Raw genomic sequence first — 23986 nt, forward strand, 5'->3', positions numbered from 1 at the left:
CTCCCCGGTGACCAAAATGCCTCATCCCTGATCACAAAAACCTCCCACTCGAAAACCGACTCCCAAAATCCGCCGCCTTACTTATCATCTCCCTCCGCTGCGCATGGGAAATCTTCCCGGCGAGGCCCATGTCCTTCTCGCGATCAAACGCCCGCTTACTGGGATCATCCTCCTCCTCTTTGGGCAATTTCTTATGCTTCTCGCGCGCCGCCGCATCCTCCCTTCGCTTCTCCTCATTATACCGCTGAATCTTCTCCTGCATCGCCTTGGACGGCTGGGTCTGTTTACCACCAACGCCACCGCTACCAGCCCCGGAATCGGTGTTGCGCGGCGCCTGCACGCCCAGCACCTCGTCCTGGAGCCGCTTCATCTTCTGCTCCGGGGTCTCCGTCCACGTGACGTCGACGCCACCGCCCGAGGCACCGGCGTTGCCGGCGCGGGGCCCGGACTGGAAGCGCCGGTTTTTCAGGCGCGTGGGGTCGACGCGCGCGGTCCGATCGGAGGGTTCGAGGGGTTCGAGCATCCAGGCGTCGCGTTGGGGTTCTGGTTTTGATGTCGTGGAGGGGTATGCGGGGGTTGCTGTGGAGTGAGTGGGTTGTAAGCTGCCGGCGGGTGGGGGGAGGGTTGGGCCGAAGTCGTCGTCGTCGGAGCTGTCGCTTTCGCTGTTGTTATCGCTGATAGTGGCGCTGGGTTTGTGGTTGTTGTTGGTCTCGTCGTCGCTGGCGCTGGATTGCGCCGGTGGGGGAAGGGAGGGCCCGATGACTCGGCGGCGTTTGCTGGATGCGTCCTCTGTTTCGATGGGCGCGGGCCTGGGGCCGACGGTTGGGCCGGCGTATTTGCGCTTCTCTGGTTGTTGGTCCATTGCGGCTTGAAGGTCGGAGGAGGTGGTTTCAAGGTGAAATGAGGGTGCAAGGTTGAGGTAGTCTTGCCGATGACAGTGTAGAGAATGTGTCACTTGGGAATTGCAAGTCCTGCTTGCGTGTTGAGCTGAGGGGCTTGATCAAGTTGCTAGGTGAGGTAGGTTTGGTAAAAATTGGTAGTTTTTTTTCAAGATTGAGCGCTGTAGAAAAGGTTGAAGTTGAATGCGACGAGGAGTCCTGTGCAAACCAGGCAAAACGTCAGAAGTCTGATCATGTGATCTGGTCCCCCAATCTTATCGATAACTGTTTTCTGCATATCTAATCGCTATCGATAAGATGCGAAAATACTCTAGCGAGCTCATCATCGTCATGGACAATACCTTCGAATCAGCTCAATGATCTCAATGATATTATACTCCTTACATAATAACTCACCCATCACAAGAACCTACAAGACACGCATGATCTAAGGAACAAAATCCCGTCATAAAATAAATCTAACCCGCTTTTTGCCCCGAATTTTGAATACTCAAACAGCCCAAGAACCCTAAAAGCCCCACGGATATATGTACATAACAGAAGATAGACACAAGAGGTAACAAACAAGCAGCACAGTTGATCTTCTAGCGTAACTCGCATAGAAATAAGATCAAAGTGTTTATTGCTTGTTGGCCCGCTGCGCCAACAGGTTCAACGCACTACCAGCCAGGATAAAACCGCACTGGTCGGGGCTGAGAGTATGGCGGACGGGAATGACGAGCTGCTCACCCGAGCGCTTGGTGACGTGCAGCTGGATGGAGCCCTGGCCACCGGCCTGGAGGACATCGTACAGGCCCTCGGTGGCGACCTGATCGCAGGCATCGATCTTGTCGTAGTCGGCGGGGTTCTCGAAGGTCAAAGGCACGACACCCTGCTTCTTGAGGTTGGTCTCGTGGATACGGGCGAAGCTCTTGGAGACGATGATGCGGCCGCCCAGGTAGCGGGGCTGCAGGGCGGCGTGCTCGCGGGCACTGCCCTCACCGTAGTTCTCCTCGGCGACGACCAGCCACTCGGTGCCCTGGGACTTCCAGTGGGCAGCCAGATCGGGGATCGAGTACTGCTTGCCGGCCTCGTCGTAGGCCACGTTGGTCTCGCCGGTGGCGGCGTTGACTGCGCCGATCAGAGTGTTGGCAGAGATGTTGGGCAGGTGACCCTTGTACTTCAACCACGGGCCGGCCGCGGAGATGGTATCGGTGGTGCACTGACCCTTAACCTTGTAGAGGACCTTCAGACCAGAGAGCTCGCCCTTGGGGAAGGGAGCAAAGGGCTCCAGCAGCGCCAGACGGTCGGAGGTCGGGGAGACAATCACCTCACAAGAGGCGTCAGGAACAGCAGCGGTAGGCTGGAAGTCAGGGTTGCCGTCGGCGAATCCCTGGCCGGGGAGGGCCTGGCCCGTAGGGGGCTGGAAGCGGAACTCCTCGCCGCTGGGGGTCGTGATGCTGTCCGTCATCGGGTTAAAGGTCGTGCTGCCGGAGTAAACCATAGCAGTGACCAGCTCGGGGGAGGCCAAGAAGTTCATGGTCCGGCGGTTACCGTCGTTACGGCCGGGAAAGTTGCGGTTGTACGAGGTCAGGATGGCATTGTCCTCGCCCTTGGGGACGCCGTCCGTGCGCTTCCATTGACCAATGCAGGGTCCGCATGCATTGGCCAGCACGGTACCTCCCGCCTGCGAGAAGGTCGACAGCGTCTGATCACGGTCCAGAGTAGCCCGAATCTGCTCACTACCAGGCGTGATGAAAAAGTCGGCTTTGGGCTTGAGGCCGGCCGCGGTGGCCTGCTTGACCAGGTGCTCAGCACGGGTCATATCCTCGTAGGAGCTGTTGGTGCAGCTGCCAATCAGACCGGCTCCCAAGGTCTGGGGCCAGCTCTTCTCACGGACGGTGTCAGCGAAGGCAGACACGGGAACCGAGAGGTCCGGAGTGAAGGGACCGTTGATGTGAGGCTCCAGGGTGGACAAATCGATGGTGATCAACTGGTCGTATTGGGAACCGTTGTCAGCCCGCAGGAGGTTCTGGGGTCCAGAGGCGGCAATCTCAGCGGCAGCCTTGGCCACATCGCCACGGTGAGTAGCCTGAAGGTACGGAATGTGGTTGGGAGAGAAAGGGAAAACCGAGGTGGTCGCGCCAACCTCAGCACCCATATTACAGATGGTAGCCATGCCTGTGCAGCTCAGAGTCTCCACGCCGGGGCCGTGGTACTCGATGATGAATCCAGTGCCACCACGAACAGTCAGCTTGCCAGCCAAGTGGAGGATGACGTCCTTGGGAGAGGCCCAGCCGTTCAGCTTGCCCTCCAGGCGCACACCCAAGATGCGCGGCGCCTTCAACTCCCATGGCGCATCGACCAGGGCGTCAACGGCATCCGCACCACCAACACCAATGGCAATGGCACCAAGACCACCAGCATTGGGGGTGTGACTGTCCGTGCCCAGCATCATCAGACCAGGAGCCGAGTAGTTCTCGAGCACGCTCTGGTGGATGATACCAGCACCAGGGGGCCAGAACTCGATACCATACCGCTTAGCAGCGCTCTCCAGGAAGTCGAACACCTCGCTGTTTCCCTGGATCGAGGCCGGTAAATCGACATCGGCACCGCGCTCACCGACAATCATGTGGTCGCAGTGGATACTGGCAGGGACCGCAGTCGAGGGCAAGCCGCAGGACATGAACTGCAGCAGAGCCATCTGGGCAGAGGCGTCCTGCATCGCCACACGGTCAGGCTTCAACTTCAAGTTGGCCTTGCCGCGGATGTCCCGTCCATTGTTGGTGCCGGTCAACAGCGACTCCTCAGGGTTGTCCAAGTGGGCGTAGAGGATCTTTTCGGCCAACGTGAGAGATCGCGAAGAACCCAAGACTCGACGGACTTGTTCCAAGTTCCGCACAATCTTGGGGTATGGGGGCATGCGCGAGGAAGCAGGGGTCGAAGAGGCCTCGGTGGCCAGACCACGGCGAGCGAATAGTCTTTGTGGGGAGAGGCACTTCGGGGCCAACTGGAAAGTGGAGAGAGTGTGTCAGTTCCAGTCTATCTGTCGCTTAAGGATGAAGCAGGACGATTCAAAAGTGCACCACATACCCTCTGAGAGGCGGAGGCCCGCTGCCAAACAAGCTGCCGCACCATTGTTCTTTGCAGGAGAATACTGTGAAGAACAATTGCACAAAGAGGAAAAAGAAAATGGTAGATAAATGACTGACTGAGGCGAGGGAGTCATTCTTATTCTCGACCTTTAGTCGCCCTTTGATTATCCTTGCTCTGATTGGCTCCCGCCACCGCCGATGCCGGGAGATCGCCTCCAGACAGATACGATACCGGAGCTGTATTGTCATTTTGCCGCATTGGGTAAGAATAGAGGGTCCCGATGCAGGCCAGCCTCTGAGTCATCCAGCCCCTTTGTGTATTGGACGGTATCAACGCTATACCCTCCATAAAATTCATACTTCCAAGGTTTAAAGACGTTTGCAAGTGAAGTCGCTGAGACCCGAACAGCCGAGCATATATACTCCGATAGTATCTAGTAGATCTATACACACTGTGCAATTTTTGGTTTGTTTGGCGAGAGGGTTGTACTCAGTCAACCACCCCAATGTCATCCGCCCAACTCGGCTGGATGCTGCGACACACTCCTTCGTAGTCCTGGAATCTCTGCGAATCCTGCACCAGTCCAGGCGTTGTCCAAAACATGGTCCAATTGGTGTCGTTCAGCTTCCAGGTTCCCTGCGAGCGCTCGAAATACCATTTGTTCACCGGGTTGTCCTTGCGGCTGCGCCAGCACACGCCATTCGGGAAACAGGACCGCACCATGGCGTTGAACACAATATCCGCCACACCTCCCGCACCCTGACTGCGTTTCAAAACAGCAAACTTATCCAAATATGGAACCATGCGGGCCTGACTCGCCTCGCTTCCGTCATCCTCGACCCCAGGCGGCAGCTCCCAGGTTAAGATGGCCCCTCCTTCATATTCTCCGGCAATGATCAGCCCCGCCAACCGGCCATTGACACGGTTCAGGTAGTCCTGCACGTCAAGTTTGCGGTTGAAGGAGTCCTCAATCAGATGAACCAGGCGCGGGAGGTCGATGCATGGGTCATCCAATCCCAGCTGCGGGCGATTTTGCGCAGTCCACACCTGAACTCGCGGATTCGGGATCAACGTCAGAGGCATGCCTCGTTTGACAAAGGTTGTATGTAGTCCGGGTGTGGTAACAGAGGCTGGCCGTCCGTGCATAGCCGCGCGGCGACTCACAGGCAAAGATGAAGAGAGTAGAGGTTTGTCGGTTAGGAGATTATGAATCAGAGGGTTTCGCTGCCGACGGGTGCCCACCGCAGAAAGGTCTGGCGCAAGATCATGGGAGGATTGAGCTGAATTTGCGACTTCGAGAGGCGAAGTTATAATTCCAGAAGAGGCCGATGGTAGCAATGCGAGTGCCGCTTGGCTCAGCCGCAAGTTCTCGAGATGGCCATCGATGGCACTCGCTTCCAAAGCGGGAATCGACGGGCAGTCGGATTGTCCCGCAGGAGGATTCTTCTCTGCTGACAGTGCGGACTGCCGTACTTGACGCAACTCTTGTAGGATATCCCCAAACTCTTGCTCCATGTTAATGAAGACATGGGACGACTGAGGGCCACTGAGCGCGGGGATACCACCGAGAGGATCTAAGAGAATGACACGATCCAGAGAAACTTCTGCCTGCAGGTCCTTGATCCTCTGGGCCGTGAGCAGAGGATCTTCATCAGGATCAGGCACTGTCGCCAGTCCCGCAAGTTCCTTTGCCAATGCAAGGATGGCATCGTTGCCAGAGACGGCGACAGCCCGGGGAATTTCCTCGGTGTAGGCGACAGGGGCCGCAACCACAATCTGGCCATCCCGCAACGGACCGAGCAGCGCTTTCCGCGAAGACACTTTCAAAGCTGGTGGCTTCGTTGTTGAGATAGACAATACCGAGTCAATGTGGGCCGATTTCGAATCTGGCTGAGCGTCGACCGCCAACGATAGCCGATCGGCCTGCTCTGCAGCGATCTTCCGCAGCGCATTGAGATCCTCGCCCGTGCCCGGGTCGACCACTACGAAGCATGCCATCCCCAGACGGTTTAGCTGGGACAATGTTTTCGCCACGCCATTAATTGTGTAATCGTCCAGGAGTTGCGGGGTGGTAATCTTGATCAGGGCCAGATGAAGACGCTGGGTGATGGTCGGCGGTGGGGGACTAGGGGTGGTATCATGGATAAAGACCGGCGTCTCGTAGACAGACCGGGAGGCACCGTAGAACGAACCCAAGTTGACCCCGGTTGATGAGGGTATAGCCGCAGAGGGGATCTTCACATCTGTCACGAGGGGTTTAGGTGCTTCTTGGTTTGCGCTGATCTGGTGCTGGGCCTTGAGGCGAGCAAGGTAAGACTTGGCTTCTCGCTTCGTCGACGCCGAGTTCAACAAACTAAGAAAGAAGTCCTAGCTCTGTCAGCTTTGCGATTGCGTGGGGAAAGGTTGTTGTGTTGGGAGCCAAAAAAAAAGGTGTATAACGCATACCCGATCCAGCAATTTCTCCTTGGCGCGGCGCCCCAGTCGCTCATAGCTTCGACTGCTGGATGAGAATTCAGCGCTTTGCTGAACTCGTCGTTCGGTTGTAGACGAGACATTTCTCCTTGTGAAAGGACACCATACTGGTGATTGAATGCTGCTGCTGCTGTTTAGAGAAGCATTGCTTTGCTGGGTGAAGTCAGCCCGCTATTCACATAGTCATACAATAAGACCCTCTGAGTCAGTCATTGTTCGGGCCCGAACAACGTACCTTGAGTCGCGAGGACTTTGCAGTCCTTAGCCCCGTCAAAGTCCTAGAGCTCATGTTTCATTCCTGGCCGAGATACGAAACACGCATGCCAGGCAGGAATACATAGAAAAGGAATTTTGAGAAATGGAGGTTGGGGGGGGGAAGACCTCGGGTGTTGAGGGAATTGAAGAGGGAAAGCAATCAACGCGGGGAGCTTTTGGGCCTGCCGGTCGGAGGCAGCGCGAAAAATAAAAATTAATGCGAATGACGCATCGTCCGTTGTCGGACCGGATCGGCTCCGAGACATTTTTAATCTTTTCAATCTAGATAAGGGCAAAGTTCCCATCAGTGGAGTCCCTATCCCATGGGCCATTACTACATCCCCTTGTCCATGAGTATTATCTCCAATGTCCAGCATTGACTCAGTCTGATCTCTTCCCAATTAAGGGACGGGTTATCGCCTTGGAGGGCCTCCTACCACATCAACCCTCAAAGAGCAAACAACAGACCTTCCGATCGGACTCAAACCCTTTGCACAACACGCACGACATGGCAAAGCAAAATGCATAAGCGAGCGAATTCGGGCAGCGAGATGGGTCACGGAGTACTGCTACTCGTGGCTGGTACCTTAGTCCATAGCTGGCAAAGAAGAACCAGACCCAGTCCGAACCACAATCAAATTATCAATCAGTAAAGGGTCTCCACTTCATGGGTCTGTCTCCTCCATTTCCTCCTGGTCCGGCAGACTCCTCTTCCGTTGCTGAAGAATGTAACCTGGTCTAGCTGTAAGGCTGACTGATCCCGGTACGTACGAGTAGAATTGACACAAAACCACCACACCACCTCGTGGTAATCTCCGAGATCCACCCTGCCAATTAGGACTGGTGCCTGATCCTACAACGTGGCATTGGTCTGCATGTAGGAACAACAAGCAAGTAGACGGAATCGAGCACCTGTCACATCCAAAAGGGATCTGCTTGAGCAGACAGACAGAAAAGGATGCGCACAGTACCCTCATCAAGTGATGGACCCTCTCCCTCGTTCCAACCAGAGATATCGGGGGTCGGAGATCGGGGGTCGGCACCTTGATCAATCAATCCAACTGGACCCATTTATTTTTTTCGTGTGCTTTTCCTCTTGTGTCCCGCCTGGACGAGATTCTTTTTTTTTTTTGCTCCTATTCAATTTATGTCAATCAGACTATACTTTCTATGTAATGTGGCTTGCAAGTTATCCATGTGTATGTGCATGTGCTGTCGAATTGTGCTGTGTAACATGCAAGATGCACGATACGGCTTCGCTGGGCTGCGGTTCTGTCACGAGGCGAGCATGATGATAATGTGATGAAATGGTTTGAGATGGTGCGTGATTCGGAAATTTTAGGTATTGTACTTTGTGGCCCAGCTAGTAGCATTGCAGAGCCATGGGCTCCAGAGAATTGAAGCCTTCCAAGGTTATGTGAAGATGATTAGATAGATTATTCCATCTGAGGATCAAAGAATTGTACTGCACAAAGGAAATGAAGAACAATCAGTGGCTGCTGGTAGGAAGAAGATGGCCGTGGTAAGGATGTATGCTTAAGTACAGAGTACCTAGCAAACGTCCATCTGTCGCGCTACGTCTGGCTTTCCACTATGCACAAGGTTGTATTAGAGACACATCAGAACAGTCAGCTCCTCTTAATCCCACCACCTCAAGACAACTAACGACATGGCAGGGTTCACTTGTTAAGTACGAGGGAATGGAGATCGAGTTTTGAACAGCTGTATTGTACAAGAATGAATTATGTCATCTGGTATCTAGAGTAGAGTTACATGTCAACAAGTAAAGCATTTTAGGCTCCCCATGAAAGAAAAAAGTACACCTGAACCAATGGCAGAAAGACGACGTGACCGAGAATCCGTGAGGCAAAAAGATGCTATGATGCGTCTATACGCCGAACATAGCATCACTGACACCTCCACGACCGCGAGAGCCATGGTTATCGCGAGAGCCGTAGTTATCGCGAGAACCATAGTTACCGCGGGAGCGGTTGTTATCGCGAGAGCCGTAGCTGTCGCGAGAGCCGCGCTGGCCAAACCCACCGCGAGAGCCGTGGTTGTCTCGAGAACCGAAACCACCACGAGAGCCGTGGTTGTCTCGAGAACCGAAACCACCGCGAGAGCCGCCGCCACCGCCCAACATCCTGTTGCCGGAGCGGCCAAATGATCTCTGCATACCACCACGGAAGTAAGGGGCTTCCTTGAGACCCAGGCCGTGGATGGCAAAGTTCTTCATACCCTCCATAGCGTACCGACCCAAAACACCTTCCGCGTGGTTTCCAAAGGTGGTAACTGCCTCCGTCCTCTCGTCGGGGTGGATGTCTTGAGCGGCATTCTTGATCTGCTCAATGTGTTCATTGGTTTCCTCGTTAACCATATCCTTGGTGGCCGTTTCGAGAGATCTGTCGATCTTGAGCGGGAGACCAGCCAACTTAGCCTGTGCATAAACCTTCTCGTCCTTGTGCAGGTAAAGCCATCCTTCACCCTTCTTGTGGGCACGGGCTGTCCGTCCCAAGCGATGGATATAGGTCTCACGGTCTCGAGGGCAGCCGAGTTGAATGACATGAGTCACGTCGGGGTAATCCATACCACGGGCCGTGACATCGGAAGAGAAAAGAATACCCTCCCTGGCAGCACGGAACTGCTGGGAAGTCCGGGTTCTTGCAGCCTGAGTCAACTTGGAATGGATCTCGTACAACGGCATGTTGCCGAAAGGATGGCCACTGCGGAAGTCTCCGGGAACGTTGAGCAGCCTGTCAAAAATCTGGAAAGCCAAGCTGGTCAACTTGGTGGTGTTCAGGTAAATGATAGCCTTGAAAGGACGGAGCTCCGGCTCCTCAGTGCGTCTCGCCAGGTAGTTCGTCCGATAGTTCTTCACCATCTCGAGAATGCTGGCGAACCCATTCTCATAACCGTTCATGATAACGGTTCTCTGGGGAACAGACATGTGAGTCGGGGCTTCATTCTCGTCGATGGTCTTAACATTCTTGAATCCAGGCTTCATCATGGTGTTCACCAAGCGGAGCACATCACGGTTCATGGTGGCGGAGAACATCAGAGTCTGGCGATCGACCTTGGTGGGGTCAGGCAGCAGCTCCGCGATTTGCTGGATGTCCTGAGAGAAACCTTCGTCCAACAAACGATCGCACTCATCCAGAACGAAAGAAGAGAGATTAGGGGCACGGATGCCAGAGTACGGGCTGGACAGAACGTCATACAGACGACCGGGAGTACCGACCAGGATGTGGCAACCCTCGTTCTGGCACTTTCTCAAGTGCATGGCCTTCTGTGTGCCACCCACGGCAGTCTGCACCTGCACACCAGTTCCAGCCACCAGGCGCTGGGCCTCGTTGGCGATTTGTTCAGCCAGCTCTCGGGTGGGTGAGATGATGATGGCGCGAATGTCCCCCGCCCTCATCTGTTGCTTCGCGAATCGCGACTTTGGCAGACCGGCGATCACTCTCTGGACAACAGGAACCAAGAAAGCGAGCGTTTTACCTGTTCCGGTCTTCGCTTGACCAAGACTGATGAATAGAAAAAAAATAGTCAGCGTCTCATTCTTCCAAGACAGAAGCAAGAGCAAGGCAAAAACCGCGGAGTGAACTCACCAGTCAGAGCCATCTAGCGTGTAACCAATGGTCTTGCTTTGCACATCGGTCATGGTTGTGATCTTCATTCTTCTCGTGATGTTGTCGACAAACTGGGGATCGATTTTGCCCTGCAACTGGCTGAAGTTGACCAGCTCCTCGGAACCGGTCGTAGGGACAGCATTCTCAGCCTCCTGGGCGGCAGAAACCGAGAAGCGAACGGAAGACGTGTGAAATGATGATCTGAGAGATTGCGTAATGGGGGTAGCAGAAGGAATGATCCATTGAGCAGCGCGCTGCGAAGTCGTCTTCACGGCGAGAGCTCGAGAAGCTCGCAGCGCGTGGGACACACCAGCCCGGCGAAAAGCACCCAACATGATGAATTAAACAGAAAAAGATAAGAATGAAAGACTTGGGATAAAGAAACTCGATTCACAATCGACGAAATAGAGGGAAAGGAGATGGGGGAACGGGGAGAAAGGATGCAGAACGATAACTGCAGAAGGGGGCGGATGGAAGGTCAATAACTCAAACAAAACTTCTCCGTCGGGATAAGAAAAAACTAGCGGCAGAAAATCTCGGGGGCCAAGGCGGTGACGCCACGTCGGAAGCCGTGCTGTCACGTGGAGATAAGTCGATATAACCCGATTGGGTAAGTCCTTTCATCATCCATCGCATGTTCCAAGAAACCTGATGCAATATCAACTCAGGGAGATTTCGCGAGTCGGGGGGGAAAGAAGTAGGCATTGAATTGAGAAACCTGGATTGAGCACGCTGCAACTCTATGAGGGCCTGAGCAAGGGCTTTGACCGCTGATTGACTGCACAAAACGGCTTCTTTTAAACAATCTGATGAGTTCTTCTAAGGAGTAATAACATGAACCTGAATAGAATTGCGCTTTGCAAGATTGCAGAAGGGAGGTCTCGGGGGGTGATGAAAGGCTGTACGCAATTTAAGACCTCAGGGGTGGGCTATCTAAAACGTATTCTTAAGTCCTTGGTGGTACTGAAGGTTGCTGAACTGTCTAAGTTCTCAAGGTGGGCAACGCACTTGGTGAATCGCCTTGGATCATCACATGGGCTGAATTACTCAGGAACACCGGCAATGTCCCCCTCAACTGCAGATTCAGACCCTAGGTTGGAATTATTATATGTATCTTTGTATAGAAATAGTGCTAAAAAAGGTGCCTAAAAAGGTGCGTTAACACCCTTAGGCAGCTGCGGGTTACTAAAGCTGTAGAGTAGACCCTCATTTAGATAGCTACTATATATACAGGTGCAAGTACGGGCCCTGCTGTGCCCGCTAAAGGCGCGCCACAATGCCTTGGCCAAGGGAGGAACCCGCAGATCAAGCCCTTTACATTCTGAAATGGGAAGGTATAAGTGGTCAATGATATAAGACGAAAATCAAATTAAGTCCTTCTATGATAACTCCATGACTCCTTCTGAAGTTGGACCAGAGACTCCTGGTATCAAGAGCAACAAACCCTAAACGACACCCCACTCACTGACCATCATCCATCACAGCCCGCCGATCAACGACAATCATAACATGCAGCCTCACCACCTAAGACTCAATCTCCCCCTGGAACTCCCTCGTCAACGAGTACACCGACAGGTCCGAGAAACTTTCATGGGTCGCCGCTGTCCCGCGCGGCGCCGACGAAGTCGCCGAGGAGACATGCACAGGCGACATGAGATCCCGCACATGGCCCGGGAAAAGCCCCTTGTCGAGATCGCTCTGCCACAGTCTGCGCGAGGCGTCAAAGGCCTTGTTCACAAGGACCCTGCGAGCAGCCTCGTACTCCTGAAACAGGGTCGATAGGGGGCAGCTATCATCGCGGTGCTGGGCGAGGATCTGGGTGAAGATGAGAGCGTCTTCGATGGCGTAGGCGGCGGATTCGTCACGAGGGGGCATCTATATCACTCTCCCGGGGAGGGAAAGAGTGAGATGATTAGTATATAGACAAGGGAGTTTGAGAACACATAAAGCAGAGCATAGTGGGGGAAGAGGAGACATACCGCATGCGCAGCATCTCCCAGCAGAAGAACTCGCCCCTTGTACCATTTCCCGCGCTGGCGTACTTGATACACCGGGTACAGCGCCCAGTCTTCGATGCGATCGACCAGTTCTCGGATGCTGGGCAGGGCGGACTTGCCGAACTGTGTGCGTACCAGGTATCGAATGGACATCTTCATGCTCGCCGCAGATTGGGGAATCGTCGACGCCGCCTGATATCGTTCGATGAGATGCTCGTTGACACGAAGGATGGCCGCAGCAAAGAGCTTCTCGCGTTCCGGGTCACAGTAGCTAGTAAGCAACGAACTGTGGCGGGTGAAATGCACCGCGGTCTGGTCAAAGTGCATTGGCAGTGTGAACTGCTGCGCATCCACGATACTCTGAATAAAGGAGATCCCCGTATACTCTGACCGATTGCCCGGGTCGACAATCTGCGTTCGAGTGATGGAATGCACGCCGTCACAGCCGAGCAGTAGATCTCCAGTGGCTACTGCACCATTCTCGAACTTGAGCGTCACGCTGGCATCGGTGGTACTGCCGCCCACCACTTTCGCGTCATAGGAGACGGATACATTCGGGAGATCGCGGATGACTGCCAACATAGCACGCGACAGCGCACTGCGCATCACTCGACGGCCCTTGTAGCCCCCGTACCCGCGTCCTTTCTCGTCGGTGAATCGTAGGGGGCCCAATCGCCGGCCGGACCGTAACGAAAATAGTTCGATGATGTCGACCTCGATTCCCGCATCATTGCCCATCTTATTCAGCTCGGACAAGACTCCCAGCTGATGAAGGTAGTTCTGCGCGATGGGAGTCAAACTGATAGCGCCTCCGGAGGCGGAAGGACCCGCCGCTCCCTCGAATACGGAGATCTTCAGATCGGGGGTGGAGGAGCCCAGCTCCTTCGACAGCGAGATGGCGCAAGCGAGTCCGGCAATGCCAGCGCCCGCAATGAGGATATTGCGGGGCATGTCGATCGATGACAGGTAGAGATCTGGCTGGCTCGACCAGCGACACGGGCCGTTTTATGTTATGTATGCACAGTACAATCGGCGATTGACCCTTGTCTCCTGTGTGAGGTCAAGTACGGTCAAATGAACACAAGCGCGACAACAGGGATTCGACCGATGACGACGCTCAGTCCATAGTTCGCCCGCCAATCTCGTTTTGGGTGAGAGGGGTTGGATGTGATCGTCACTATTCCTTGATCGGAGAGACCGATACCGATATCGATAAGGGCACAGTGCAGTGCACGCACTGACGCCAGCCACGATCGGGAAGAGGGTCAACCGTTCGTTCAATGAAGTCCAATCCTTTGTCTCGGGAGTTGGCAATCTGACAGGTGGAACTTGGAATGACCACCGAAACAAGGCAGGGAGAAGAGAGAGAGAGAGAGAAAAAAAAAATAAGCACACTGAGAAGCAAACAAATCCCTACTAACGAACGAGTAAATTGCTAGTTTGGCCGGCCAGACCCTGGCTAGATTGCAATTAACCGTTTTCTAGCCCCTAATAATAACGGTCGCAAGCGCCAGCACTGAGGCGCAAGTTTGGGAGAATATAGAATACCTCAGGTGTGAAACTGGCCAGCCCGCTGGCAAAGTGGCAACCCAACTGGGTAAGGCGGCTCCGCTGCCAGCCGAGACTGTATTTCGCTTGGCCAATTACAGGCGGAAAGGGGGCTGCAGAAAGGCCGAACCGGGTCCGACTGCGGCTCAGGTAATCTTTCCGATTGGTTCCAAACCACACGCATAAGCTCGGTGGCTCCTTCACGGCATTTTTGCAGTGTCTGCCAGTTGGTGAAGTACCGTACCTCGAATATAAAACAAGAGCAGGAACAGGAACCGGTGGAGAACCTCATCCCAGGGTTCTCAGTAAGGCTCATGATCATCGGCACCTAGGCGGTCAAATGGATCTGGCCCTATGTCCTCCGCTAGAGAATTGTTACTTTTTTTTTTTTTTTAAATATATAGTCACTATTCTATTGACTGATTCGTGCCCGGGTCAAGGTCCAAGTTCCTTTTCACCATGACAATTCAACATACTCTCCGGGACACAGTGTAAACCATTGGTGTTAAGCTAGTGGAAAATAGAAAATTTGACTGATTGAATGAATGCTCAAGCCTGTGAGGCTTTTGAAAGTACAGTATATCGATGAGAAACTGCTTCGTCTCTTGACAGCGGAAAAGCAGAGATGGAAATCGGCCATCATGAGTCGAAGACAGGCTACATGTTTGCCGAGATCATAAAAGCATCTATGATCTCATCTCCCATGTAAAATATAACACACTCACAACTCGTTTATATTACCATTATTCCAGACATATTATCGCGGGTATCACAAATGGGTCACGGAACCCAGATTCCACCGATCCATGGGTATCAATTATTAGGTCAACTTGGCTCCATTATTAGAATGGTGGCCCTCGATCATCACTTTGTGGGAGCTGGTCACCGCCGTGCATCGCACGATTTGTGCTCGACCCTTAGTAATAGATCTTCTCCTCGTAGACGGGAGGCGTGCCCTTGTCCGTATTCCATTGGATGTGGTTCTTCTCATCCAGCCAAGCATCTTCGTCGGTGATCTCAATCACCTTCGAGGTGTGTCTGACCTCCTGGCGACTGACGCCCAGCTCGTCACGAGGAACCCAGAGAAGAGGGGGCTGGGACTTGATGGATGGGTGGAAATAGGCAGTCTCTTCGACCACAGGATCATAGCTGGTGGTATCGTTGGTCGGGACCCAACGACGCAGCTGTGCGTAGCCGCTATACTTGTCGGGCCGAAGATAACGCACCAGGAAGTTGGCCTTGGGCTGCTCCGTAGCGGGGGCAGTCAAGCCTTTCTCCGCAGAGTCAACATTGGCCACACTGCTGTTGCGACCGGCATCGGCAGAGTTGCCAGCAGCAGCTTTGTCATTGTAAGGCTCCTCAGCAGAGGAGCTCAACCTGGCCTCATGCGCCAGAAGAGCCTCCTCTTCGGCCTCGAGGTTCTTGGGCAAGTATTCAATGAGCGGTGCCAAGGCGCTGTTCAGAGAGACATGGTACAGCACAGTGAAGACAAGCAAAATGATCACCAGGACCAAGGGGCCGGTAGCAATTGTGTCTGCAGCAGCGCCAATCGCGAAAAGTCCGATCAGGCAAACGTTGAGAATGTAGCAGCCGACCGTGAGTTGCTGCAGAGCCCGGTAGAAAGTTTTACCTTGGGTGTCGATGTTGGCATTCGAGACGAACAGCATGTTGTAACGATAGGCAAAGTAGAAGAGATAAAGACCAATCGTTGCGAACCCGAGAACAAGAGGCGCAATGCAGGAGTAAATGATAGCTATTGAGCGGTCCCGCGTCAGTCAAAAGACTTCCTGTCTTTGAAATATTGAGAATGAGGAGGTTTCGTACCGATGACAGCCAACAGAGTGAAAACTGGGTATACCGTACCCCAGCCCAGACCGGACAACGAGGACCAGCGCTTGTACATCTTGCGGGGAGTATTATCCAACAGTCTGCCCAAAACCTTGCCGAGAATCAATCCTGAGATCTGCAGCAGCGCACCGGCGCTGAAGGACAAGCCCTGCAGAATGATATATGAGATATAAAAGTTGGAAGCAGTTGGAATATTGTTCGCCAACAAGGATGCAGCACTAGTGGGCTGGTCAATGATCTTGGTGACAACAGCTGAGGCGGATGACGCAAGGGTGACCACCAGGAACACCTGAACGACCTGGAATGCAAAGTAAAAGTTCTGGGTGGTCAATTCCACGGCGGCCAAGCTGGGCGCACCACCGAGTTTGGCCATCAGGCGGAGGATGATGGGGACAAGCGCCATGAGAATGGACATCAAGACGGTGGGTAGCAAAGAGGTGATAACACCCTGGATCCAGCTCGGGACGTCATTGATGAACTTCAAGAAGGGAACCTTGGTCGTAAGGAAGTTGATGTTTGAGATTGAACCGACGACCGCGGTCGGAATAGCCCAGAAGACGATCATGGCGCAGACAAAAGCGATGGTTGCGGCATACCGAATGATACGCTCCCACCACTTGATGCGCAAGTTCGACCAGATCACCTGGGTCGGGTCGAGGCCAATGTAGCGAGGTGTCATATGCAAGGGGAGGTTGTGGGCCACTGCAGGTACATGTTAGCGTCCAAAGACACAATCTAGAACGAGGAAATGCGCGTACCAGACTGGAAAGCCGCCTGGGCGTCTGCCTGGGCGTAGAATTCGACGAACACCGAAGAAATCAACTTCGCTTCGCCCGCGCGGTGCTTGGCCTGAAGCTCCTCGATTTCGGGCGTGAGACGCTCGATCTCCGCTCTTGCCCAGTTGATCGTGTCCACTTTTTTACCGATGAGAAGCTTGAGCCGGTGAGTAGGACGGTCCGAAGGCTTGACCCAGCGAGCCGCGATAGAGCCAGATTCTCCGTCCGACTCCTCGCCCGCAGCATCTCCAGAGATGGGGCCATCTTCCACGTTTCCTTGCTTCTTGAGGGCCTTGAGACGAGCAGCATTTGCCAGCTTGATCAACTTCGTTTCCGCACCCTCTAGCTTCATCGCCGCGTCGTCGCGCGCAGAAACCTTTTCTTCCAATTCGCTGGTATCGGTTGTCAACCAGACATTCTTGACCTTGTTGACGCCGAACATCCGACGAATCTTGTCGCGATCAAGGTAGTCTTGCGTGACGGCGGAAAACAGCACGGTACGCGAAGACAAACGACTGGCGTAAGCGGGAGAAAGAGCGTAGGCCTGGCGCAAGTTGATATAGAAGATACTTTCGCGGGTAATTGTGAAAAACACAAAACCTAGGCAGATTTGAAGTTAGAAAAATCCGCTGGCGTATCTGGCGTATGCTTGTGCTGAACTCACCGATGAAAATCCATGCGACAAAGCAATGCGCAAAGTAACGTCCATAATTGTTTGAGGCGACGTTCGACATGCTCAGGAGATCCAGCTGCTTCTTTCCAGCACCGCCGGTTCCGTTGACCGGCATCAAAATGGGAAACGTGATACAGCAGCCCACAAAGCAGATCATGGAAACAGTCTTCAAGAACCGGAGTAAGAGGTATGCATCCATCGAGTGGTGTTGCAAAACGTATTCGTCGGGTAATTGATACATGTGTTTGATCCAGTTCCACAATCCGGTCGGCGACGCAGGTGTCCGTTCGGAGGGTCGCAAGACGCCTACATAGGTTCGCGGCATGTACATTCGACGCTCACGGCGACGCAGAATGATAAAGATGGAGACCATGGCGACGGCCGCCACCAAGGATGGAACCAATGTGCTGACCAGGCCCGAAGCCGAATTGGAGGCATCTTGAGGATTATCGGTGCTCTGAAAGGAGGTTAACCACGCTCGTTCTCAATGTGGGAAACGCGATACACGATATCGCGAAGTTCAAGAAAACATACTCGCCCGCCTAAATGACGGAGGCCTAAGAGGCCTGCATCGGTTACGGCCATGATGCCCCCCCTATTAGAGCGCGCGCAGTGGGGCGATCGCAATTACAGCCGACAGTGGAAGGCCGCGTGTACAGAGGGTTGGAAGTAGGCTAACACAGGGTCTTCTTCGCTTGATAGATCGAAACGACCACGAATAGAGATAGGTCGCGAATTGAGATGGGATGAAGGCGAGGGAAGAGATGATGAAAAGAAGGAAGATTGGGGGAGGGGGAGGGCCAACAGTATTTGTTTGAAGGAGGGGACAAAGTAAAATGAGATAGACTCAAGGAACCCGAAGCTTAGCGATAGGGGGAGCCACTTCAACACACGCTTTTTTGCGCTGAAATTTTTCTCTTTCCCCGCTCAAGTCGAATCATTCGAGTTTCGACGTAAGGAAAAACAAAAAATAACAAAGCTGTTACTCAGTAGTAGCAAGCCTAACGCATTCCAATTGGTTCCCTAGGAATGAAGAAATTACTTAGCTCTCGCGCACAGATTTCGGTACCGCCGACCGTGGAGGTAGTTAACTAATAGTTAGTATGTTTAAAAGTATAGTCAACGAAGAGGCCTTCAAGGCGTTCGGTGGGCTAAAAGTGAAAAGATATGGCCATGAAGCTGCAGACTAAACCAGCTTTAGCAGGCGCTGTGATTGTCTCTCTCCACCGAGATAGCGAAAGCGAGTGAGGAGCACAACCAGCGATTGCGCAGACATGGATCACCGAAAGTCGATGACGCTGGCTGCTGGGGTTTCCAAGGGGATTTTGACTTTGGGTCCTGAGCAAACTACTGCATAGTAAGTTACTGCGTAGTACACGTAGTGGCGAATGCCGATCATCTCCAGCCTTTCAGCTCGTTCAGCCACACCTCGTCATGATGAGACCAAGCCAAGAGCGCAGTTGAAGAATCACCCGATGTCAAATACGGAGCAGCGGTGATGCGATCCGTATCAGGTGCGAGTTGCAAGTTGCGAGTTGCGAGAAGATTGCACCCAGCACTGTGGCTACCCACCTCCAGGCTGGGCTGCAGAACACAAAACCGCAAACAGATTGAGCGACCCCTCCTCTCTTGTCACAAGAAAAAGGATTCCGAGGCAAGTGGATGAGTGGATGAGTTGTTCCAATAGATCGCCCCTAGCGAGCCGCCTGGTGCGGTGTTAGCTGGTCTAGCGTGTCTCGTTTGATTGTTGGGTAACCTGGGTTGGATGACTTAGGCGCGAAAGGTAAATTGAACCAGTTACTGAATCCCGAGTACAAAGCCAAAGAAGAACCCAAAAACCGCAAAAACAAAAAACAAAAAAAAAAAGGGGGGGGGGTCCGAGAATGGAGGATGGAACAGATGGAACCATGGTGGCGAACCATCTGCAACTTTGGGTCAAGAATTCCGATCGCTGGTCTGATGAAATGCTAGCTAGACTCGATATGGCATTTAGTCCCCTGGTAGCTCCCCACATGCACCGCCGCCCTTGTGGCTGGTGAACCGCTATGGAGTGCACATGCACTGCGTGCCGTGACATGGTGCGGACTTCTCAGGACAAACAATTCCGTCTGTACCATGCGATGAGCTCGCACTACCACGTTAGCCCTATCGCTATAGTCAAAGTGAGTGAGTGCTGGAAGGGGGCGGTCTTGTACGGAAGAACTCCGTAGCAACATCAAGCAGCTCTTCAGCCACAGTTCTGCCGTGCGCCTGACACAGACCGTTTGTCTCATCCGATCGAGGAGTGCAAAAGTTGAGTCTATGACCCAACCCGTCCGTCCTCGATATGATCCTATGATGATACGATCGGACTCGGGGAGGAAAGCTCCATGTAATAAGCATGATGAGCGCAGGCCGGGGACGGGCCACCATGCAACAAATGCCAACCCCCCATATCCCCATTTCCCCATTTACTCGATCTCGCCACCACCAACGCACATCCTATCAATCCTGGTCAATGCTAGCTGGGACTGCTCCCGTGGCTAGCAGGGACAACGTGTCCGTTCGAGATAATGTCGATGTCAACTGTCAAGGACCGGCCCACCATGATGGGTAGATTACCTTCCCGGCTCAAATGATATCAGTGCCATCAGTTTGATCAGACTTTCAGCTGACGTGCTTGGGCCTCCAACCTCCGACATTTCTTGTCACCAGTCAAAACAGATCCTAAACTCAGGCAAAATTGCTAGGATCTTTGTCGCTCAAGTCTAGGCCTTGAAGGGTACCGCTTGTAATGTCGCACACAGCAGAGGGGAAAGACAGAGCTAGACCGCCAACTTTTCCTGTTTAGTCGCGCATCTTGGCCTGCACAAGTTGCTCACAGGCTCACAACTGTCAACAAGTTCCAACAACAGACTTCCTCCGACGGGCCTAGATAATGCACGGACGAGGGTGGGACATGTGGCGGAAAACTTTTTTTTCTCTCCATGGCAGATGTCACGCGGAATTGTAGGGTTTTTCTTGTGCCATCTTCTCCGTCAATTCTTGATTGTTTTCTTCCATTTCCGGGTTTGTTCTTGTGGGCTGTTGGACCAACCTAGCTTGTAGTGGGTGCAGTTGTCCTCCGATGTTCCCCGAGTAATCTAATCAATAGACGTGAAATCTAGTGCCAATATTATCCTCAACTCAAAGGTCGAGAAGTGCTCGTTGATCCATCTGAATCTCGCAGTCAGGGATTGTTCTGCTTTTAGTTGTCACACTGTGTCCGCTTCATTGATCCATGCGAGACCCAGGCTTTGCTTGCTGTTGTATGGTCGCGCTAACTGGTCTTTGTACTGCTGCTGCGCATAATTTCGAGTACTGTACAGACAACGCTGTCTCTAACCGTGACCAGTCAACTACTACTAAGTCACTAGTCTGTGCCTTGCGCCGGCTTTTCAAGGCCACGCCCTGGGTTATATAGATATGAACTCGCCCTCGGCGATGGCTTATGTATATGTGATAGGATCCAGAACGACCACAGGGAGCGAGTCGTCGTCCCAAACCCCCAACATACATAAGTAGGAGTCCGACTCCGAGAGCTGGGATGCAGCAGCGGACAATTAGCTTCATCCTTGGATTTGCGAGATGAAAGATAAACGGGAAAGGACCCCGCTCAAAGTCAGCCCGGGTAGGAATCTCGATCCAATTCGTCAGTTCGACTAGGTTATATTCCAATCAAGGTCAAAGCGTGACTTTCCAGGATTTCTGCTCTCGCGGACCCGCGCGACGGGTAGTTGCAGCAGGGATCTTTGTCCAACAAGCAAAGTTTACTCCGGACAATGCCGATTTGGCTCAGACAAACTCGAGGGCATAGTACTATGGATATCTTAAATGTATGTTTGGTGTGTGTTTTGCAATGTTAGCAATAGAAGAGACAAGAGAAATCAGTAGGGACCACCTGGCACTGGTCTATTGCCGAGAATACGAGACGAGACGATGAGCCATTGGCGGTGGTGGTCCGGCAGTCTGGTTCGGAATCTAGCTTACAGTCACTTGACAACTTGACATGAATATGCGACCCCCTTCTCGGGAGTGCATCCGGCTCCAGTTCCGCCTTCCTACTTAGGTATATCCTCCCAGAAACCTTGAAGGTTCTTGGACTTAAGGTTTGCAGTCAATCTGGAGTATTTATATGTTTATATACTTTGACTGATATGATAACAAGTAGTTGAGATTATAGCTTGACATTCCTCTCCCTAGTATTTGAACTCGCTAAGAAGAACGGATATCGTATAAGAAAGGTGATCTCATAATTGAGAATAAAATCCTAATTTGTTAAGGAGGAAGTAATTGGATAGACGGTACACGGACGTGGCGTTTTGAACCAGACATGGGTTTGCATATCCCATGTTCTCCCACTCTATCGGTCTGACGGGCAACGCAAATTTTGACTCCAGCACTACGTCATAGGCGATCCTTCTAAATACCTATATCCCTGCACAGTATTCAATCAATCCTTGAGGTTGGGTAAAGCTGCACTGGGGCGAGGCCATCAATGGCAGGACAGTGTGTGCTACTTAGTAAACATAGTTAATGTATCGATCCTGAGAAATGTGCTCTCCGAAATGTGCTCTCCGAAATGTACCCAAACAAGCCCAGCAGTTAACACCGGTATACCAACAGTCCATCTCTGCCCCAGCGTTACAGAAGACCTAAGAAACAAGTTGGAGTGAAAAATCTCAGCATTCAGAGAGCGAGTAGTCTTCTTTCAAACTCCCCTACTTCTAAAGCAGGACTCTCGAGCATGAGAAAGCTGAAAAGAATATTGCCGTACTCAACTCGTAAATCAGGTGGTAGTTTTTTGATCATCTTCAGAAGCTCTCCCATCCGCCACGCCCGTTCTGAGTCTCGTAACCTCGGGCTACATCGTTCCTCAAGAAGGAGCCATACGAATGTTTCACATGCGGGGTTTCTATCGAGCTTATACTGCGCGACAAGCTCATTGAGGTGAGCAAGGAATAGACGGGTTTTGTCGGGTTCATACTGGAAATCCCACAATGCGCTTGTGATGTGTATCAAACACGCAGTGCGGCTAACCTCATGACTGGGTATATTCAAGTTCACGACATATTTGTGTAAGTCCTGTGGAACGGTGGATGGCCAAGGCCCAGGGCAAAGTGAGCAGAAGAGCGGACTGGCCATCTGAAACGCCGTACGCCTCTGAGGCACCGAGGTCAAGTATGCAGCTGTGCTGTGTTTGAGCTTCAATTCTTTCGCACCTCGAAGAAAATGGACTAGCATTAGTCTGTCACTATGGCCCAACGAGAATTCTCGGGGCATCTTCAAATACTGCACATAATGCAGGAACACTTCAGCAATGCTCATAGAATCCTGCCAAGGGCCCATGCGCAGAAGTCCAAGTGCCTGGTCTTCGTACTCTATAGCAGCGGACTCATTATCACCGAAGCGATTCTCATGGAGAGACATTCCGGCAAGGGCCATGGCAAGAAAATCATCGCTCTGTTCCTCTCTTGCCTTTTGGATCATTGCGGAGGCCCTGATTAAATGATGTTCGGCTTCAGGGCTGGATTCGAGACCATTCAGTCGGGCCCGCCAGCGAGCGCAATAAGCAAGAATGACCGCTTGGAAACACACCGGATGGGCTATGGCTGCTTTATAGATTTGGCGCTTGATGTACTGGTTCTGTCCTGACCAATAACTTAACTTGCTCACCCATGCATCAGCCAGCTCTTGGTCGGCTACAGAGGTGACAGCTGGCAAACTGTCAAAAGGATCTTTCCTCGACGAGTCTAGAATCGTAGCGGGCGACGGAGGAGACCAAGAATCATCTGCGCGAGGTGAGGTTGGTGTTGGTACAGGAGGTCTGGCTGAGTGCTATGTATCACGGGAATGTCAGCACAATGAGTAATCATTACCAGCAGCGTGTCTAGCTAGGCTATGACTGGTAGGGAAAAGCCTTCGAGTCAAAGCGTCGAGGCAAGTAATACAGCCCGCCAGCCTATGCAGGTTGTTACGGAGCTTACATTATGATTATAAGGCTGGGTAGTCATTCGCTGGAGATATCTTTTTTGATTATGCTGGCGCATGACGTGCGACCTCCGTGCACGGGGGCTGAGGTTTTTATCAACGAACAAGTAGGTTGTCTGCATTGCGGAAGACTGGTCCTGAAGTGCAGGTATATGACTTTGTTGGCCGATGCTAGCGTCGGTGCTAACAGGAACTCGAGGGGTAATATTGGACGTTTCTGTCAAAAGAAATGGAGTGAGCTCTTGGTCAGTCGGGAGGTGCACGGCACACCCGCGCCAGCAAAGGGAGAAAAGACATCGAAAAGACCAACGTTGTTGTGCTGATCGAGAAGGATCCTCCGCCTCCAGGACAGGTTCAGTGTGGTTTGTCGAATTGGCCATTGAATGTGTGCGTGCCAGTTGCCAGGAACAAGTAACCATGCCAGCACTTGCTGTTATTCAGCAAGTGAAGACAGTAAGTGGAAATAAGAGGAAGAGAAAGCATATGTTAACAACGCATTCCGAACAGGAGAAGAATTGTTGCAGGCCGTGAAAAGAAAGGTCATTGCCTACAAGGCTATGAGAAAAGTGGGTGTATAGCTTGTCAGGCCACGAGGAGGGAAAAGGGCCGAGTTGTCTATCCGGGCTGGGACTTTGGAGGTAGTTACGGAAGCAGGGGATTTGATGGGATGTGGTCGAAGGGGAGAGGGTGAGGAGGGATGGAGGGAGTGTGGTGGAAGTGTGGGTTGTGGTGGAAAGAAGGGAGGGATGAAAGAAGAAGAAGAAGAAGAAGAAGAAGAAGAAGAAGGAGAAGAAGAAGAAGAAGG

At 52.6% G+C, this 23986-nt stretch overlaps 8 protein-coding genes across 8 annotated transcripts in view; all 8 read right to left on the reverse strand.

Moving 5' to 3' along the window:
• Position 1: 1 nt before the first annotated feature.
• On the reverse strand, positions 2 to 1061 carry BO82DRAFT_358284 (GPALPP motifs-containing protein 1). Its single transcript, XM_025636244.1, has one exon. It carries the CDS (start codon positions 860 to 862, stop codon positions 32 to 34), a length of 831 nt encoding a protein of 276 aa, XP_025487518.1. The 5' UTR covers positions 863 to 1061; the 3' UTR covers positions 2 to 31.
• Positions 1062 to 1250: 189 nt separating this feature from the next.
• Positions 1251 to 4064, reverse strand: BO82DRAFT_319734 (aconitate hydratase ACO2). Its single transcript, XM_025632688.1, has 2 exons — positions 3972 to 4064; positions 1251 to 3888 (listed from the first exon to the last, which is right to left on the reverse strand). Exons 1-2 carry the CDS (start codon positions 4014 to 4016, stop codon positions 1519 to 1521), a joined length of 2415 nt encoding a protein of 804 aa, XP_025487519.1. The 5' UTR covers positions 4017 to 4064; the 3' UTR covers positions 1251 to 1518.
• Positions 4065 to 4363: 299 nt separating this feature from the next.
• Positions 4364 to 6832, reverse strand: arg2 (acetyl-CoA:L-glutamate N-acetyltransferase). The gene is made up of 3 exons (XM_025632689.1): positions 6682 to 6832; positions 6420 to 6599; positions 4364 to 6341 (listed from the first exon to the last, which is right to left on the reverse strand). The coding sequence occupies exons 1-3, from the start codon at positions 6733 to 6735 to the stop codon at positions 4464 to 4466; spliced, it is 2112 nt and encodes a 703-aa protein (XP_025487520.1). The 5' UTR covers positions 6736 to 6832; the 3' UTR covers positions 4364 to 4463.
• Positions 6833 to 8195: 1363 nt separating this feature from the next.
• On the reverse strand, positions 8196 to 10800 carry BO82DRAFT_386626 (DEAD/DEAH box helicase). The gene is made up of 2 exons (XM_025638256.1): positions 10310 to 10800; positions 8196 to 10225 (listed from the first exon to the last, which is right to left on the reverse strand). The coding sequence occupies exons 1-2, from the start codon at positions 10663 to 10665 to the stop codon at positions 8590 to 8592; spliced, it is 1992 nt and encodes a 663-aa protein (XP_025487521.1). The 5' UTR covers positions 10666 to 10800; the 3' UTR covers positions 8196 to 8589.
• A 1054-nt stretch (positions 10801 to 11854) lies between these two features.
• BO82DRAFT_293880 (FAD-dependent oxidoreductase) lies at positions 11855 to 13278 on the reverse strand (the record flags this gene model as incomplete). The annotated part of the gene is made up of 2 exons (XM_025631807.1): positions 11855 to 12205; positions 12310 to 13278. The coding sequence occupies 2 exons, from the start codon at positions 13276 to 13278 to the stop codon at positions 11855 to 11857; spliced, it is 1320 nt and encodes a 439-aa protein (XP_025487522.1).
• A 1150-nt stretch (positions 13279 to 14428) lies between these two features.
• On the reverse strand, positions 14429 to 17757 carry BO82DRAFT_423774 (putative DUF221 domain protein; the record flags this gene model as incomplete). The annotated part of the gene is made up of 5 exons (XM_025640266.1): positions 14429 to 15628; positions 15700 to 16425; positions 16482 to 17099; positions 17164 to 17629; positions 17680 to 17757. The coding sequence occupies 5 exons, from the start codon at positions 17755 to 17757 to the stop codon at positions 14793 to 14795; spliced, it is 2724 nt and encodes a 907-aa protein (XP_025487523.1). The 3' UTR covers positions 14429 to 14792.
• A 3784-nt stretch (positions 17758 to 21541) lies between these two features.
• Positions 21542 to 23985, reverse strand: BO82DRAFT_358291 (uncharacterized protein). The gene is made up of 3 exons (XM_025636245.1): positions 23492 to 23985; positions 23178 to 23398; positions 21542 to 23028 (listed from the first exon to the last, which is right to left on the reverse strand). The coding sequence occupies exons 1-3, from the start codon at positions 23559 to 23561 to the stop codon at positions 21880 to 21882; spliced, it is 1440 nt and encodes a 479-aa protein (XP_025487524.1). The 5' UTR covers positions 23562 to 23985; the 3' UTR covers positions 21542 to 21879.
• Positions 23506 to 23986, reverse strand: part of BO82DRAFT_358292 (uncharacterized protein) — a 591-nt gene continuing 110 nt past the window's right edge. The window contains exon 2 of the mRNA XM_025636246.1: positions 23506 to 23967. Coding sequence (XP_025487525.1) covers positions 23824 to 23967 — 144 coding nt within the window. The 3' untranslated portion in view covers positions 23506 to 23823. The remainder of the gene's footprint in view (positions 23968 to 23986) is intronic.

This window comes from Aspergillus uvarum, assembly GCF_003184745.1.
Source record: "Aspergillus uvarum CBS 121591 unplaced genomic scaffold BO82scaffold_69, whole genome shotgun sequence".
NCBI lineage: Eukaryota > Fungi > Ascomycota > Eurotiomycetes > Eurotiales > Aspergillaceae > Aspergillus > Aspergillus uvarum.

Bases quoted from the DNA above. Each gene is read 5' to 3' on its own strand.
- BO82DRAFT_358284 (XM_025636244.1), bottom strand. From the start codon at position 862: ATGGACCAACAACCAGAGAAGCGCAAATACGCCGGCCCAACCGTCGGC.
- BO82DRAFT_319734 (XM_025632688.1), bottom strand. From the start codon at position 4,016: ATGGTGCGGCAGCTTGTTTGGCAGCGGGCCTCCGCCTCTCAGAGG. The intron at 3,889-3,971 runs GTATGTGGTGCA...TCCACTTTCCAG, and splicing joins GGGCCTCCGCCTCTCAGAGG to TTGGCCCCGAAGTGCCTCTC.
- arg2 (XM_025632689.1), bottom strand. From the start codon at position 6,735: ATGAGCTCTAGGACTTTGACGGGGCTAAGGACTGCAAAGTCCTCGCGA. The intron at 6,600-6,681 runs GTACGTTGTTCG...GACTTCACCCAG, and splicing joins CAAAGTCCTCGCGACTCAAG to CAAAGCAATGCTTCTCTAAA. The intron at 6,342-6,419 runs GTATGCGTTATA...TGACAGAGCTAG, and splicing joins AGGAGAAATTGCTGGATCGG to GACTTCTTTCTTAGTTTGTT.
- BO82DRAFT_386626 (XM_025638256.1), bottom strand. From the start codon at position 10,665: ATGTTGGGTGCTTTTCGCCGGGCTGGTGTGTCCCACGCGCTGCGAGCT. The intron at 10,226-10,309 runs GTGAGTTCACTC...TCTATTCATCAG, and splicing joins ACGCTAGATGGCTCTGACTG to TCTTGGTCAAGCGAAGACCG.
- BO82DRAFT_358291 (XM_025636245.1), bottom strand. From the start codon at position 23,561: ATGGCCAATTCGACAAACCACACTGAACCTGTCCTGGAGGCGGAGGAT. The intron at 23,399-23,491 runs GTTGGTCTTTTC...TTCTTTTGACAG, and splicing joins TTCTCGATCAGCACAACAAC to AAACGTCCAATATTACCCCT. The intron at 23,029-23,177 runs GTAAGCTCCGTA...CGTGATACATAG, and splicing joins CCCAGCCTTATAATCATAAT to CACTCAGCCAGACCTCCTGT.